The sequence below is a fragment of the Aphelocoma coerulescens genome, chromosome 18, assembly GCF_041296385.1.
Source record: "Aphelocoma coerulescens isolate FSJ_1873_10779 chromosome 18, UR_Acoe_1.0, whole genome shotgun sequence".
NCBI lineage: Eukaryota > Metazoa > Chordata > Aves > Passeriformes > Corvidae > Aphelocoma > Aphelocoma coerulescens.
In genome coordinates this window covers 925966-943575 of record NC_091031.1, presented here as the reverse complement: position 1 = coordinate 943575, position 17610 = coordinate 925966, and the positions used below count along the sequence as shown (strand labels likewise).

The following is a 17610-nucleotide window of genomic DNA, read 5'->3' as shown; positions in this document are numbered from 1 at the left end:
TCCATCCAGAGCTGGCACTCACAGTATGGAACGAGACAGAAATAGCTGAACTATTTCTATGTATAAGCAAAGGTTTGCATGGCAGAGATGATACAGGACTGGCTCATGTTTCCATGCTCAATTCATAGTATTTTGGGATGAGGAGCGAACGTGGGATTGAATACTAATGATCATTTCCTTTTTAATTAACAGAGGTCCTACTCCAGGATGTTACAACTGAGCTTGCAGCCCACCCACCGGGCCTTGGCTCCTGGGCTTGGCACCTGAGCTGCTCCTCAGCCTCTCCTGCCCACAGGTGCTGCTCTGAGCACCTGCACAGCCCCGGAGCTGGCTCTGAGCTGTCACCCTCACACCTCCTTACAGGACCAAACAGGGCCAGTGCTGTCGCAGCCCCTGACACAGGCCACTGGTGGAATCCTGGTGCTCCCAGAACCCACGAGCTGCAGAAACCAGCCCTGCACTGCTGCAATGCATCAGGAGCTACGAGCACAATCTTCCCCATAGGAATATTATGTTCTTAGATAATGAGCAACAAATCTTCCACAGCTCAGGGAAAGGAATTTTTTAAATGTCTGTGGTGAAGATGTTGTTGTTTCTTGGTTTGGGGTTTTTTGTTTGCTTCTGAGTCTTTTAAAGCCAGCACTGGCAGTTGTGTATGGCTGAGTTTACACACACCAACAGCTGTTCCTGAAGGTGGAACTTCCCATGGCTGTTCCCCCAGGACTGCCCCTGAGCCAGAGATATTTGCCTGGATGGGACAGTTCCATGGATAAATTCCAGAACTAATGTGGTGAAAGCAGCTGCGCTCCCCTGTAACGTCACGGGAACGTGGCCGCTCTGTCCTTGGCAATTCAGTGGAATCAGGAATACCTACATGGAACAAAGTATAAAAGCATCCTGGGTTCTGACTGATCATTTTTTAATCAGGGGCCCCCCTGGTTGAGCAGTGAAGCACATCCCTGCTTTAATTTCCAGGAAGCAGTGGGAGGGTTGGATGACCTCACTCATCATTAATTTCTACAACATCCTCTCAAAAAGTGTCACCCTCCTCCTGCCAAGGACTCTGCAGTGAGGGACAGCAGGAGCTGGGATGCTGGGAATTCAATTAAAAGAACACAAACCCCTGGAGCTGCGAATTCTCCGATGATTTTATTGCCATAAAATAATCTGCCCAGAACTGCGTCGCTCCCCCCGAAATCCCCACTCCTGAAAGGCACAATGTGGACTCCTGGGAGATGTGGGAAGCTTCCCTGCCATTCCCTCTGCCCCTTGGTCTCCAGGATGAGCCTGAGTCTGATCCCTTGACCAGCTCCTGGTGCAGATTGGAGCTGTCCCCCTGCTCCAGGCCCCCTCCAACCTGGCCTGGGACACTTCCAGGGGCAGGGCAATATCTAAACATTGCTGAGGTACTTTGGTGTCAGGAGAGCACTAATTACATACATTTTTACAGTTCCTCAGAGGGAAGGGGGAATGCTTGTGCTGCCTGTGCCACCAGAAGCAGCTGGAGAAGGCTTTTATCGACCTGCCCTGCCCGTGAGCCGGGGCTGCCATGGCCTGGCAGCAGCGGCATGGATCTGGCTCCGGCATTCCCTCAAACTGCTCCCTGCCCGGCTCACTGAGCGGGAGATTCCCTGCAGCCAAGTCCTGCTAATTTTAGCCTTTGCTGGGGGATTTCGGAGCCAGCCACACATCAGCTCTGCTCAGTCCTGCCCCAGCCCCCACAGCTGCAGAGATTTGCTGAACTCCACTAACGAGCTCTGAATCAGCCCCCGCCAAGAGCCGGGGTGATTAATCAATACAGACACAGCCAGCTCTGATCAGTCAGCAAATATCAATAATTGAGGAACATCCTGAGCTGATGACGTCACCACGAGCAGCCCCAGATGGACCCCCGGGATGCCCTGACACATCAACCACCTGCTCCCTTGGGAAAGGGGGTCAGGATCCAGAGCCACGCAGACCTTGCACAGCCTCTGTGGGTGAAGGCTGGGGACTTCCTTCACCTTCCCTCCACGTGACAGAGTGGAATTTGTGACATTATTAGAGTCCCAGAATCCCAGAGGGGTTTGGGTTGGGCACAGCTCATCCCATTCTACCCCTGCCATGGGCAGGGACACCTTCCACTGTCCCAGGCTGCTCCAAGCCCATGTCCAGCCTGGCCTTGGACACTGCCAGGGATCCAGGGGCAGCCACAGCTGCTCTGGGCACCCTGTGCCAGGGCCTGCCCACCCTCATAGGGAAGGATTTCTTCCACAGATCCAACCTAAATTTCCCCTCTTTCCTTTTTGGCTGATCTCTGCCAAGTGTCCACAGTTCTGAGGCTCCTGAGAAAGACTCCTCAGCACCTCCTTTCCACAGGACCTTTACAGCCCAGGTGTGTTCCAAATAAACCCCAGCCAAACCCACAACAGCTTTATGGTGGTTCCCATCTCAAACACTTCTGTCCAGGGATGCTTTGAAACCTCCATGGAAAAGAGAGACTCCCAAATCCCCCCACACCTCCTGTGGCTGAGGGAGCTCAGAGAGGCTGACATGAAGATTCCCTTATCCCAGAAGGGCCTGTGCCTGCCCAGAGAGCACAGATTCCTCCCTGCCTCCCCTAAGGGCTATCCCGGACACAGACACAAGGCATGGCAGAGGTGGAAGCGAAGCTTCCTGGGAACCATCCAGCCATGCCAAAACTCCAAGCAACCCCCCGAGGCGGCCGAGGAGCTCCTGCCCACCCCCCCAGCAGGGAACAGGAACAGCACTCACCTCCCTGCTTGCTTCTGTCCAGATAGATGGACACCCTTCGGGCCAGACCTGTGAGGAGACAGGGAGCAGGGGTTGGTGCTCGGGGTGAGTGGTCAGCCAGAGCAAAAACCAGCTTAAAACAAGGACTAGAAAATTGAAGAAAATTGTTCTCAGACTGAAGAACATGAACGAGAAGCAGCAGCACCCAGAGCAGCACAGGCCTCCCTCACCCACTCCAGCACAGCATTCCCGGGAAGCCAGCAGCCTGTGTGTGGAGCCAGGCTCTGGCTGGCTGACAGCAGCACAGAGCTGACAGCTCGGCAGGAACAAGGAGCCATCCTCTGCCTCAGCTGGGCCCTGCTCTCCAGCACATCGAGGAGAGACAGATGGAAATGCGAGTAGCTCCTGGGATCTGCACAAACCCCTGGGAGCAGGGGGCTCCTGCCATGGGAGGTCAGGGTTTCTGGGAGGGCAGACAGGGAACCAGCACCCCCAGAGTGCAGACAGTTCATGGAGGCTCCCTTTGCAGAGCTCCTGAACGTGGAGTTCCCCTCAGACATGGATTGGCTTTGCCATGAAACCCCCAGACAATGGGAGCAGAGCAGCAAAGGGGTAAGAGGCACCACAGGTCACCCTGGAGAATCACACAATCATGAAATGCAATCCCAGAGAGGTTTGGGTTGGAAGGGACCCTAAAGCCCCTCCAGTGCCACCCCTGCCATGGGCAGGGACACATTCCACTGTCCCAGGCTGCTCCAAGCCCCAATGTCCAGCCTGGCCTGGGACACTGCCAGGGATCCAGGGGCAGCCCCAGCTGCTCTGGGCACCCTGTGCCAGGGCCTGCCCACCCTCTCCTGCACAGAGAGCTCCAGGTGCTCAAGAAGGGACCCAGGCAAGCCCTTCAGAAATCATCTCCTGGGTCCCTTCACTGGCTGGAGAAGGAAAACCCTGCAGGAATCTGCTGGGAGCACTCCAGGAGCTGGGGGGGAACAGCTGGCACTTGGTCATCCTGAGCCAGCTGGGCACACTTGGGCATTTTCCCAAATTCCAGAACCGTGCTGCTTTCAAGGACAAAGCCACTCTGCCCGTGGAGCTGTGGCTGTTCCCTTGTCCCAGAGACACCACACTGCTGTGGCGCATCTGCTCGTGCTGCTGTGCGAGAGCTCGCACCAGGCCACGGTCCCTGTGCTGCTCCACAGCCTGCAAACACCCTTTTCTATGGAAATTGCCTGAATTCCCAAAGTCTCCTGCTGCGAAAGCACAGCTCCAGAGCACGTCAGGACAATGTTCTTCCTACGCTGCTCAAGAGAAAATGCTGCGTTTCCCCCTCCTGGAAACCCCAGGAGGCTCAGGAGCTGTGCCTTTCCCTTGGCTCCCTCCACCTCTCACGCTGGAGGTTCCCAGCCCCCACCTCACACAGGGACCAATCCTGCTTTCAACACACTGATTCTCATTGCAAGGGAATTTCTTCTTGGTGCGACAGTTCTAAACAAGATCAGAAGCAAAACACCTCACACAGAACAAAGAGGGGGCCCAGTGCTGAAATCCAGACCCACCTACCCCGAGTCAGCTCCTCAGAGCAACGAGCTGGGGCCAAGCTGAGCCCCAACCCGGCTGTGCCAGCCCAGCTCTGACCTCCCAGTGGAAATGCATCAAAGTTCTGTGCCTGCCCTGGGCTGCTCGGCCTCTCAGGCAGCCCCTGGGTGCGTCACTGTCCATCTGCCATCGCTCGGACAACCCAGGGCTGCTTTTCAAGCTTCCAAAGGATGTATTTAGGTGTTACATCTTCCCCTCCCCTTTTCCAAGTGGGAAAATGTCCCAGGAAAGTCATGTTCTGGCTGCTCTCGAGAGCAATTCAGAGGTGAGTGTGACATTGTGACACAGGGGAAAAGCTGGGAGAGGAGGGAAGGAAATCAATAGTGGGAGCAAACAAACTCCAGTAAAACTCCTGAGCTCTGCAGCTTCAAAGATGCATCCTCAGTTTCCTGAGCCAGTGCTGGACCACAGCTGTGGTCTTGGCAGCAGATGACTCTGAAGACTCTCATCTCCATGGGGACTTGCTCCACTTAGCTCTTTTGAAGTGGCTACATTTATTTCTCTCTCCACAAACAGATCTGTCCTTCTCTTCTGCCCAATCTGCTGGGAAGGTGGACACCAAAGAAAACGGGCCCCAGACTGCTTCAGTCCATAAGGGAAAGAAAAAGCCAAGGAAAAAAAACAATCCTAAAGAGAACAGATTTAAAAGTTTCCCCAGTCCTGTTTTGGCAGGTGCAACCATGCAGCTCTCAGAGCTCTCTCATCTGAGCCTGTTCTGCAGTATCAGACCCTGACAATCCTTTCTGGGTGTTAAATCCTGTCCAGAGCAAGGCACAACCAGCACAGGCTCTGCCCTGGCACAGTGCACATGGAAGGGAAGGCAGGACAATGGGACTGGGCTGAGGGAGTTCCAGGGTCAACATCCTCCCTGCCCAGGATCAGAGGCACAGCCAGGGCAGCCCGGGGGCATTCCCAGCATCAAAAAACAAGACCCTGAATCCAAGGATGGGAAGCATCAGCCAGCAGCCAGGACAGCTGGTGTTTGTCGGCACAGAACTACAGAATGACACCACAAAGGGCAACTTGTCACGACTCCTGGGCATGTTGTGCCCGAGCAGAGCTGCTCACAGCAGCCCCTCCTGCTCCTGCTGCCACCGTGAAAGGGCAGGTTCTGCCATTTGCACAGCAGGCTCTGAACTTGCAGCAGCTCCTCATCAGCTCTGGGCACTGCCCTCAGCGAGGCAGAGCCTTGAGTGCCTCAAACACAGCTCCTCTTCCCTGAGAGAAAACGGGGAGGTGTTAAGGGAAAAACAACACACGCAAGGCAGCCCCAGGAAAATCCAATGAATAGCTGAAAGAGCTGTGTCAGGCTCCTGGGATGAACCACATCAGCTCAGAAATGAGAACTGTCAGCTTTTAAGGTCAGGATGAATGATGATGGTCATCTCATCTGACCTCCTGCACAGCACAGGCCAGGCAGCCTCATCCAGCACTTCCTCCATCAATCCCACAAAGTGCTGATTGAACCACAGCACACACAGAAAAACCTGGAGCCTTGATTAAAAATATTCAAGTGATGGAGAATTGCCGTTAGAGCATTAGTACCTGATGGGGTCTGGGAAGTATGGAACATCCACCTCCTGGAACATTGTAAAATCTCCTTTAATATCCTAAAACCTCCTGTAAAGTCCTAAAACCTCCCGTAAAGTCCTAAAACCTCCCGTAATGTCCTGGAACAGATTTCAGGGTTACACAAACTGGTTTTCTGGCTTCATCCCATGTGTGGCTGGATGCCAAGGCTCCTTTTTACACCCTTTTCTGCCCAGTTTTCCTAACACTCCAAGCAGGCCAATGTCTCACTGTGCTGTCCTTCTGCATGTGCCAGATTTAGACCACACGTTCCTTTGCCACCTCCTGACCCACAATAAACAGGGAAGAAAAGTGCCAAAACTGGAGCTGGGGCTAAAGGAGGTCACGGGTGCTACATGCAAAGCTGCACAAAGGCTGATTTTCACCTTCCCCCCTCAGAAACCTCAGTGGGACCCACCTCGTGTGGTTGGCAGCATGTCTGACAGCCCCTGCCAGGCTGTCACCATCTCTGGGTTCTTCTCCAGGTCTGCAAAGTTCTTCCACACTCTGATGGCACCATCGTCTTGGGGAGCACAGAGAAAGAACACAAAGCAAAGTCACTGCTGCTGCAGCTCCCACAGTTCCTTTTGCAGGAGGAACAAGAGGAGAAGCAGAACTGAAGTCACACAGACCCCAAAACTCAGGTTATCGCTTTGAACACTTTTTGCTGGGAGTTGTTTTTCCCCTCTAATTTACATCCAAGAAACCTAAAGCTTTGTTCTACTGGAGCTGTTCTGGAAGAGTTTTTCTCCTCCCCTGAATAACACCTGACATTCAATGTCTCTCCATTTCCCTGACATTCATTTTCTCCAGGATTCATCTCTGTCCTCCTCACGATTGGTGCCGAGAGCCACACAAGTACCTACTCAACACAAAACAGCCCCACAGAAGCAGCAGCAGCAGCGAAGCCCAGCCCATCAGCAGCAAATCTTTCAAGAACATTGTGTATTTTTTTCAATTTGCTTCCCATCTGTGAAACTTCTGTGCTAGGAATCAATAAATTGAAAGAAATATGTCCTAAAGGCCCTCTCAGCTGCCCTTCCCCCTCCCTTAATTACACCCAACCTGTACAGTTGAGCAGGAAGTTGGAGAAGCTGTTGAAAACACTCTGAGTGCCAGGTTTGGAATGGTTCCTTGGGAGAGCAGCAGATCTGACTCACAGCTTTACAGACCAAAGACTGGGCAAGATCTCCTCACGCAACCCCCTCGATGCAGCTGGAGAGCTGCTCAGGTGAGATATGGGCTAGAGAGAAACTCAGAACCACCTGAGAAGTTTGGTGCTGAAGCTGAGCCCTGCCTGCTCCATGTGGACACAGCACAAGGAACAGAACTGGAGTTGTATTTTGGTTGCTGCACAGTTTCAGCTCTGGCCAGCAGCTTGAACCAACTAAAATCACCTTCCTCCAGGTGTGCCGCAGGAGGAGGTGACCACGACCTCACAATGACAAGCAAAGACTCAGCTGGGAAGGGCTTCAGCAAGAGTTGGACTGGTCAGACCTTGGAAAGTCTTTGCAGGCCCTACTCCAGAGATTTCAGTACTGCCAGGAACAATTTGCAAGTTGATCCTGGAAATGGCCTCCTGAGCTGAGACTAAGCAGGGAGGGGCAGGGAGGGAAGAGTCAGGCTGGGACCAATCCGTGGAGGGGACAGAACGAGGTCCAGAAGGCTCACTTGGACTGGAATTCTGCCAAGACCCCCCCCCATCCTGGCCCCACTGGTGGGACAATGTGTCCTTTACCTGTGGCAGTGAGCAACAGGGAGCAGTCCTGGCCATTCAGGTACTCCATGGCTGTGATCCGAGTGTACCGAGGGTTCCCGTTGTGGAAATAGTCCAGCTTTTCCCCTTTCTCCCAGTCCCAAAAACTGTGGGAGGAAGAAATAGCAAGTGAGTTTTCAGTTCTCTGTGCAAGATGTAAAGAGAGGCACTCGTTACCCCATTGTACCTCATGGATATCGGCTCAGCCTGGGTTTCTCCTTTGGAGTTTGGCATCATTTGATTAATGACATGTCAGGGAATCATGGAATGGTTTGGATTGGAAGGACCCTAAAGCCCATCCAGTGCCACCCCCTGCCATGGGCAGGGACACCTCCCACTGTCCCAGGCTGATCCAAGCCCCAATGTCCAGCCTGGCCTTGGGCACTGCCAGGGATCCAGGGGCAGCCACAGCTGCTCTGGGCACCCTCCCAGGGAAGGATTTCAACACCTCCACCTTCTGAGAGAGAACCAGGACAAAGGCCCAGCTGTCCCTGCTGTGACCCCGGGTCCCCAGCCCTCACCAGATGCTGTCCTTGTCGGCCACAGCGATGCAGGGGGTGAAGGGGTGGAACTTCACCACGGACGGGACGCCCGGGTTCCTGTTGAGGAAGATCTGATCGTCCAGCCGGGAAATGCCTGCAGGACAGGAGGGAGCTCAGCTCACACCTGGGATGTCCCCCAGGGACGGGGCTTGGACAGCCCCAGCTTCCCAGTGCCACGAGTCACCTCCCGCTCATCCTGCCCCAGTTCTCACCAGGACACCCCCAGCACTTCTCTCCTTCCAGGAGCTTCTCAAGCCCCCCAACTGTCCCAGGTCTTGAGGTACAAACCAAGAACTGTGGTGACAAATCCTTCACCCTTCACGCAAGCACAGCCAACAAGCACAGCCAAACCCAGGGAAATGCCAGTTTGTGTTGAGGGAAAAACCAAGACTATTTCTTCAAAATATAAAATATGAAAATGCCTTTTTTTTTCCAATTTAAAATCCAGCATTTCACTGTAGCTTGTGGATTATTTATTTAACCTTCCATTTCACTTCCCTTAAATTTTAGGTTAATTTTCAAATGAAAAATGTATTTTCCACGGAGACCTTAAAATAATGGGTAAAGACTTTTCCCATCTTGTCTTCTGAGGAGTTTGCTATTCACAAACAGTGTTGGGACCCCTGACACTGCTGGGTTTTGGCACTCTCTGAATTCATCACACAAACCCCTAAACCCAGGAGACATCCATTCAGCTCGAGTTTGTTTTAGAATGCATCCATTGAATCTAATTTTCATTAAAAGCTTGTAAGTCTATTTTAATTCTTTTTAATATTTTACATTTTCATTATTTTTTTAATGAATAGTGGCATTTTAGTCACTCAGGTTAAGCAACCAAATATGAACACTGCCTAGAAAGAGATTTAACTTCTCCAGGCAAGCATGAAAAATCCCCTTCTTTGTATTCCAACAGATCTCCCAGGCCATCTCCTGGGCTCCAGGATCATTTCTCTGTTTCTCTGGTTGATGATATTCCGCAGTTTCCCAGCATGAAGCTCCACACTGCACTCACAGGAGCAGCCTCCCAATGGCAGGGCTGAGCCCTGGGCACTTCTCCTTCAGCACACTGCGATTTCCAGCTCTGTGTGCCTCGAAAAGCATCCCTGGGGAGGAGCAGCCCCCATCCCCAGACCTGCTCCCGGGAATGCTGCCAGGAGCTCCTGGAATTGTGACTCCCCAGCCTCTGCTGATCAGGGCACACGGGCAGGGATAATTGAGGAATGCAAATTCCTCAGGAAGCTTCATTAGGTTCCACTTTATTCTAATAAATTCCTGTGCTGAGAGAATTCCAGCCCAAAGCTGCCTCAGAGAGCCCTAAAAAGATGCAATCCCAGGTTCCTGGGGAGCTCCCACTGACGCAGCACAGACCCGAGGCACGCTGGGAGCAGCACACACACCACGCACACAAATATTCCAAATAAATGGGATATAAGGAGTGAACAGTCATTTACAGAGCGCAGCAGAGCAGGGAACGTGAGAGACATCCCTGAGGTGTCTCCTGAGCTGGGGGGACAGGTCCAGCAGCCCCAGGGCTGGTCTGCCATGACCATGTCTGTCCCACATCAAACCCTGAGCTTGCAGCTCTGGAGTTTATCCTGCAGCATTCCACCTTCCATCCCTTTAAAAGCAGAACCTGAGCTGGTGACCAGGCCCAGCAGCTGAGAACAGAAAGGTGGGGGAGCACCAGTGACACACCTGCAGCAGCAGGAGCAGCATCGCCTGCCCTGCACTGGGAGGGAACAGGCACCAGTGGGAGTGGCTGCACGGGGTCATCACTAATTGGGATCATCACTAATTGGGGTTTTACAGTTCAGTGTCCTGAAAAAGGAACCACTCACCCTTCTGGATGATCTTCTGGGCCTGTTTCCTGACGCGGGCGTTGCGCAGGAAGCGCCACTCCCGCTCCTTGCGGATCTGGCTCTCCAGGTCGTGCTCCTCAGGGATCTGCCAGGACAGGAACCCACACAAACAGAACCAGTGACTACCAGAACTCCAGGAATTAGCTGGGTGCCACAGTGTCCGTGGCTCCTGTCCCCTCTGAACACTGCAGGTCTGATCTCGGTACAACACACGTTTCTCTCCTAACTCTCCTCAGCAGAGAAGCATCACGTAGCAACCCTGAGATCAAAGAGGGAGCACAGCCCTGGTACAGCCAGCTCAGAACACACTGAAATCTTTCTTTCCTTGCTAATCAAGGGCTGCTGGCTGAGCAGGGCACAGCTACATTCCCAAACCCCTGGGATGTGCAGGTTCCCACCATTTACCAGGAACAGCCCGTTTTGGTTCCCTGTTCTGGAAAACGATGCCCCCGTGTCACCTGGCTTTGATTATACACAAAATTCTCCCCAAAACTGGAGTGTCACCCTGCAGTCACAGCCACTCTGAACCATTTGATGATATTTATTCACACCCCACAGCTCCAGGTTTCAGCACTCCATGGCTTCCCTACAAAACCTGTGCTCCAGGCACGAGGCCAGGTCGGGACTCAGCAGCTCCAGCCCGGGATAGAGCAGCCCCAGTGCTACTCCCACCATGGGTATATTCCCACCCTTGGTCACAGCACAGGATCAAAAGGAATAAACTCCTAAGATCTCACCCCAAACCATGGCAGGAGCTACATATGAGGTATTTTTCATACTTAAAAAATTATCCAAGACTCCCCCGCTCCAGAACCATCCTTGGATCAGTTAAGGAGCTGAGCTACAGGATTCTGATCCAGCTACCTTTGATGCCGGGTGAAGGAGAAAGGAGAAACTCTTGGAGAAGGAAGACAAATGCCCCACAAACAAACCCTATCTTCCCTGAATAAGAAAGTCCTTAAATCATCTGACACTATTACAAACACTGCCTTCAAACCATGCCATCCTTTGGAAAACAGCTGTTACTGAGCTGGACTTCTGCTTCTTTAAAACAAATAAAAAATAAGAAGCCCACCCTCCACCTCTTCTCCTGGCAAAAAAAGCAGCACTTTATTTCAGCACAACACCTATTAGAAAGGCAATGACAAACGACCCCTAATGAAAAGCAATAAACAAACCTGAGCTAAAATACATCAAAGGAGTTTGAGAGGGGAGAGATGACACCTACACCTTAATGAAAATCCAGCTTCGCTGGGAATAAATTAAAGCAAGCGCAGGGAAGAGCCCTTGGAGCACCAGTGCAGAGTTAGACCACGCAGGTGAAGGCTGTCCTGGCCCCCACACCCACCCCTGTGGGGCTCTGGGGATCATCCTGCCAGGAGGGTCAATGAAAACTGAAGCCCAGCTCTGCTCCCTGCCCCGGACATGCTCCAGCTGCAGGATGGGGACCATGACAAGCCAGCACTTCCCAGGGCTCCAGCTCCCACCAGACAGGAACCAGTGAGCACCTGAGCCCTCCCAGCAGAGGTTTCCTTCTCTGCCCTGTGTTTCTCCCTCTCCCCGTGGCAGTGGGTGCCAGGAGGGGAGCAGGGAGGACTTGGCACTTGGCTCCAGAGGTAAATCCAGTTTTCCCTGGTTACCACTCCTGCAGCAGTTGCAGGATCTCACTCCTCTCCCAGGACTTGGACCAAGGGCCAAGGCATAGTGCAGCAGCTCCAGTAGGGATTTATCAGGAAGGGCTCCTTATGTAATTCTCACCTTCCAGGATCCTTCCCAGCTCCTGCCTGCATGTTCTGCCAGCCCTGGCAGTAACAGATGCTGGCTCCCGCTCTCCTTGACTCAGGACTTCCTGACAGCTGGCACCGAGGCTTTCCTGCGCCCCGTGGCTCCCAGAACAGCCCTGTGCCACGAGGGACTGCAGGAAGAGGAAAAGCTTTTGCAGAGATCAGAGCCGGGGTAGGGACCTGCTTTTCCTGGCACACGGAAAATTTACAATGCAGCGTTTTCTTTCTCCATTTATTTGATTAGATAATCAATAAATCAAACCTGGAATGATGGCTTGAAACGGAGCCCCTGATTTACACTGGAAATTAATCCCTCAGTCTTTCCAGTGAAAGCATTCTCAGGGCAAGGTCCATGAAGCAAAACTAAATTCATAAATTAAATATGACTAAGATGTACTCACAGCCATTTTATGTTTATTCATTACAGGAACAGTTGTCTTGTCTTTCCCTGTTTATGAAGGCAGGCAACAGCTCCGAAAGAACGACTGGAATTAAGCATCAATGTCATCTTTTTCCGTCAGTACTTGGTACACTTTACTCTGCCTTTTTCATGAGGCTGAAGCTCCCAAAAGGCAGCAGCCACCAGCCAGGACTGTTCCTGTCACTGCAGGAACAGGGACTGCAGGAACAGGGACTCCATGGAAACTCAGGCAGCACCCGAGCTGTCAGCCCTGATTTCCAGCCAAGAAACCTCAGAGAAAGTTCTCACAGAGGGATTTCTCCCTGGGCCTTCCACACACACCAGCCAGTCTAATCCCAGTTACCTGTAATTCCCTGTTAGGACAGGATAACCCCTGCAGAAAACTCCCTCTCCTTGGCCTTTCAAAGCTGCTCTGCAGAAGTAACAGGGAAATCAATTCTCTCCCTTGTTTGATCAGAAAACACAGATTTGGTTCTGTTCAGGCTTCACCCATGGCTGGTGAGGACAGCTCATGGTCAGAAGCTCAGCCCCAGGCAAGGGCAATCCCCAGCCCAAGACACTCAGGGAGCTCCTGCCAGAGCCAGGGCTGTGCCCTGCTCCCTGGGACACACGGAGCACTCTGGGGCTCCAGGAAACCCCCATTTCCATGCCTCCCCTCCCTGGCTCCTGTGAATTAGCACAGGAATGCTCTGCGTTTTTTACTGCCTCCCCTAAAGCAACTTAGTCTATTTTATGTGCAGGAAGTAGTAGTAAAGCCACCCCCCCAGAGCTCCCCATGTCCCCACTGCCCCTGCCCGTGCCTGGCTGCCTACTCTGATTTATTTTATTAATAAAGACACCCCTCTTCCCTAGGAAGAGCTTTCCTTAAGGAGCAGACAAATGTTTTTAATAAGAACTAAGAGCTCAAACATCTTCCTCCTCTTGTGCTCTGGTCTGGAATCAAGACACTGAAACTCATCTTGAGGAGAAAAAGCCCTGCTTCAAGCTTGGCCAGGCAGCCCAGCCCCACATCCCAGATGTGTCCTAAGGAATTACTTGGTGCTTTCAGCAGAAAGGGAATTTCACAGCAGCTGAGGAAGTGTCAGGCAAACACTTCACTGCTGATTCCCTCTGGAAATCAAGAGCCTGCCCTGCTCTGATATCCTTAAACTTGGGCAATTACCTCACCCCAACACTTGCACATTCCAGGAGAGTGGTGGTGATGGCTCAGTCCCAACTCCCGGATGAGGCAGCACTAAAACCACACAATTTCCTCATTCTCACGATCTCAGCAGCGGTGCTTGGACACAAACATCCGCTGTGGAGAGGCATTAATGGAGCCTGGGCATCGTCCCTGCCGGGCACGGCAATCCCTCCAAGAGATGGAGCTCCAAGTCCTGACACCGTTTGGGCTCCCAGAGCACCTGAAGGTTTCCTTTAATGAGGGAGATTTACTGCTTGTCCTGTTTCATACTTAAACGTGAAACCTGAGCTTTGGCTAAAACATTCTGGGAATCTAACAGCTAAAACATTCTGGGAATTTAGCAGCTTCTCTTTCCAGTCACTGATGATCTTTGCCCACCTCTTAAGAGCTCTGGTTTGAGTTTTTCCTGGAACAAGGCTTCAGTTTCTCTCTCCCTTCAGGAGATAATTTAGTTACCCAAACAAGTCACTTCTGAAGAGACCTGGATGCAGATTTGTCATTAGAACACTTATTCTCTGCTATAGCACAACTTCTTACATTTTTTAAAAACGTTAAAACCCAACAACGATGCTCCCCAAGCTTCCCCCAGGCACTCGTGGGCATCCAGCCACTCTCACTTTGTCCTCTGTAAGTCAAAGGTGTCTGCACTGGAAGCAGAGCACAGCTCCCAAATCCCACCTGAGGACAGTGAGGCAGAGGGTCTGTCCTGCTGCCTCTGGGACACCGTGGCCTCCCCCAGGGCAGCCTCCCTCCACCATTTCTCTGCCTCTTTTACCACAGCCAGGAGATTCAGCGGGAATGTCAGAATGAAAACAGCATCTCTCTTTCTCCAGCCTCCCACTGCCCTTTCTGGAAAAAAGGGCCTTCCTTATTCCATTTATTTATTTTAAAAACCAATTAATTTTAGCTATAATGAAATTTTCCACAGGCAGAGAAGCACAGCATTTCAGATGGAACAACTCTACAGTGCAGCCAGGCAAAACTGGGGGATCTGGATACAGAACCTCTCCTCACGCCTACGCTCTTTGTGGACCGTGCTCCATAGGGAGCAGAGCTCCTGCCCTGGGCTCTGTCCCTGGCCATACCCCACTGTCCCACCCTCACTGACCCTTCTGCTCCCTCTGGTCACTTCTTCCCTCTCCCTGACAGGCAGTCCCACAGCTCCGCAGAGCAGCATGATCTAAGGAAATCCATCCCTTTGCCTCCCCAGACTGCAGGAAAGGGAAGGGGGAAAGGGCAGGGAGGGCAGGGCCGAGCCCAGGGGCCAGCACAGGCCCCCAGAGTTACCTTCATGACGGGCTGGGCGAAGTACTTGGCGCTCCAGTCACAGAACCCCGTCTGCACCGCGGCCGAGATGAAGCTCTTGTGTCCCACGGCATCGTCAGCGTCATCGGCTGTCTGTGGGGAGGGGACAGGGCTTACCCACCTGCAGGGGCCAGGGACACCCCCAGGACACCCATGCTGACCCAGCCAGGCAGAAAAAACCTCCAACACACTGCCCAGGACAGGAAACTCCGTGCACCCTGCTTTGGGATCAGGTGTTACAGTCACTCTTGGAAAGGTGCATGTTCCCTCAAGGTGCAGGGATCAGGGCTGGAGCAGCCCCATGGCACCACAGGGAGGTCCCAGGAGGAGTTTTGTCACAGTGTCTCAAGGATGTGGCGTGGGGAGCAGCGAGGATGAGTCGGGATGCAGACACAGCTCGTGCCAAGGTGCACGTGGATGAGTGTCTGTCACACAGCACAGGACACCCCACGGGAAAAGGGAAAGCTGCTCCATTCCCTCAGGTTTCAGCCAGCCTTTCAGAAATACGATCCAGGCTGGTGCTGCCAAAGCCATGAGAAGGGAAGGCGTTGCTGCTGCGGCTGCAGCACTTTCTCCTTGTGGTCACAGCCGTCCCTTGTCCCTGCTCTGCTGAGGCTGGAGAGCAGCCCCCGAGGGTCAGGGACTGGCTCTGGGTTATCGCTCAGGCAGACAAATGTTTACAGAAGAGTAAGCCATGGACTCTGATTAGACACATTGCTTAGTGGCAGCAGTGAATAATGCCCTATCAAAAGCTATAAAACACGATTTATCCTGAATAAAATAAATAAATCAATTTTTATTTGGCTGGTTAGAGGAAGCCAATCTGGATTAGCAGCAGCTGGAAGCAAACGAGGGATGCACAGAAATAAACCACAACCAACAGAATGCGGGACAAACCCCAGTGGGGAGAAGCTGTCAGAGCTGACAGGGAAGTCTCCTTACCTGTTCTGGGCCTTTGTCAAACATTTTCCTTGTCCTGGGGAACTGGTGGGAGTGGGGGGTGTACTGGACGCCCACGTTGGTGACGTTGGGGCGCACGGACGCCAGGTCCCGGCTCACCGGCTGCTTGGGCACCTCGTTGGTCAGGCTGGAGCTGCTCGTGCTCGTGGTTGGAGGGGACCCTCTGAGGGACAAAACAGAGGGACAGGATTTGGGTATCGCTGGACAGGAAACCTTTGCATGTGAATTATGTTATTTTTACTTTGTTTCTTTCTCACAAGATTTGTGTTTCACTGCAGTGCCTCCTCTACAGAAACATCACAGTTCCCACGTCCCCCTCCAAAGGCCAAACCAACCCCAAACCAAGAGTGAGCCCTGACTGTGCCAACTCCAGGCTGAGGGGATGGACCTTAACGTTCTGGGAATCTGTGACGCCTGACTTAAGTCACCCTGACCAGGCACTGCATTTCCATGGGGGGACTGAAGCTTCAAACCATTTGAATTTAAACTGGGCCCTCTGCTCCCACGTGGAATTTTACTGGTGCACACTGGTTATGGGACCAGCAGATCTAACGTGTGGTGTTTTCTCTTGGAGAGGAGCTTTGGGAAATAATCCCATTTTCAGCCCCCAGCTTTGCCCACGCCACTCTCAGTCTGCCTGCAGTTTAGGCAGGGTGTGTTTGCCTAATCAGTTAACCCTGGCTTTTATCAGCTCCAAGTGCAGCAGACCCAGCTCAGACGTCAATGGGAATTTGGGCACCACAGCTCAGGGAAGGCAAAAGCAGCCAAAGCCAGCCCTTCCTTTCAGCTCACCTTTACATACCCAGTGGGGCTTGTTACTCTCTGCCCTAAAGGAAAACAGGAGGAAACTTCCCCCCTATTCCCAGAGCTTTCCTTCCTGGACTCCTCACCCCTGCTGACACCAGGAGCCACGTTCCCTGTCCCTGGCGCAGTTCCCCGGGATGGGGCCGGGCAGGGAGCACCCACCCTGCCCACAGAAGGTGCTGGAAGGCTGGGCTGGACTTACCCCACTTGGTGGATGTGCATCCCCTTGTTGGTGGGGCTGGCGGGGGCCGACTGGGTCAGCGAGGAGGTGTCCAGGATGCGCTGGGGGCGGGCGTTGACCGTGGCCTGGGGAGAACACACAGAGCCTGAGCAGCCGGACACGGCCCCGGCACGGCCAGCCCGGGGCAGGGAGGGAGCTCTCTATGGGGTCAAACAAAGCCCCTGTGCTGCTCCCAACACACGAGGTGCTCTCACTGCTTGGTCAGGCAGAAACACTTACCCAGGAGTGCGTTTGCTGCCTGCAGGGAAATGGCTCTGAGCAACAACCAGCCCTTTCCCGAGCCAGCTGCAGCCAGGACCTGCCCCAGCACCCCAAACACAGGACAGGGGGACAGGCTGGGGTCCCCTCAGCTGTCCAGGGCTCCCCACAGCCACCAGCCTTTCCCTCACACACATTCTGAGCTTGGAGCAAAGGAGGCTCAGGGGGGACCCTGTGGCTCTGCACAACTCCCTGACAGGAGGGGGCAGCCAGGGGGGGTCGGGCTCTGCTCCCAGGGAACAATAGGACAAGAGGAAATGGCCTCAAGTTGTGCCAGGGGAGGTTTAGGTTGGGTATTGGGGAAAATTTCTTACACCAAAAGGATTGTCCAGCCCTGGCACAGCTGCACAAGGCAGTGGTGGAGTCCCCATCCCTGGAGGGATTTCAAAGCCATGTGGATGTGGCACTTGGGGACATGGGCCAGTGGTGGCCTTGGCAGTGCTGGGGGAATGGCTGGACTGGATGGGCTCAGAGGGCTTTTCCAGCCTAAAGGATTCCGCGATTCTGTGATTCAGCCTCCATCCTTCCATTAAAAACACCTGGACAAAGCAACCTGGGCTGAAGCAAACTTTCCTTTTAAGACTTTTTGATTTCAGAAA

The 17610-nt window shown here is 53.1% G+C and overlaps 1 protein-coding gene across 8 annotated transcripts in view; it reads right to left on the bottom strand.

Annotated features, from left to right (window-relative positions):
• The window catches only part of RPTOR (regulatory associated protein of MTOR complex 1), a 101441-nt gene that overhangs the window by 10825 nt on the left and 73006 nt on the right, over positions 1–17610 (bottom strand). For 6 of the 8 annotated variants that reach the window (XM_069032371.1, XM_069032373.1, XM_069032377.1 and 3 more), the window contains 8 exons: positions 16715–16818; positions 15691–15871; positions 14731–14841; positions 10035–10140; positions 8176–8290; positions 7637–7761; positions 6317–6421; positions 2755–2802 (listed from right to left, as the gene is read on the bottom strand). In XM_069032371.1, coding sequence (XP_068888472.1) covers positions 2755–2802; positions 6317–6421; positions 7637–7761; positions 8176–8290; positions 10035–10140; positions 14731–14841; positions 15691–15871; positions 16715–16818 — 895 coding nt within the window. The remainder of the gene's footprint in view (positions 1–2754; positions 2803–6316; positions 6422–7636; positions 7762–8175; positions 8291–10034; positions 10141–14730; positions 14842–15690; positions 15872–16714; positions 16819–17610) is intronic. The other 2 variants (XM_069032372.1, XM_069032374.1) reach the window with 1 other exon arrangement.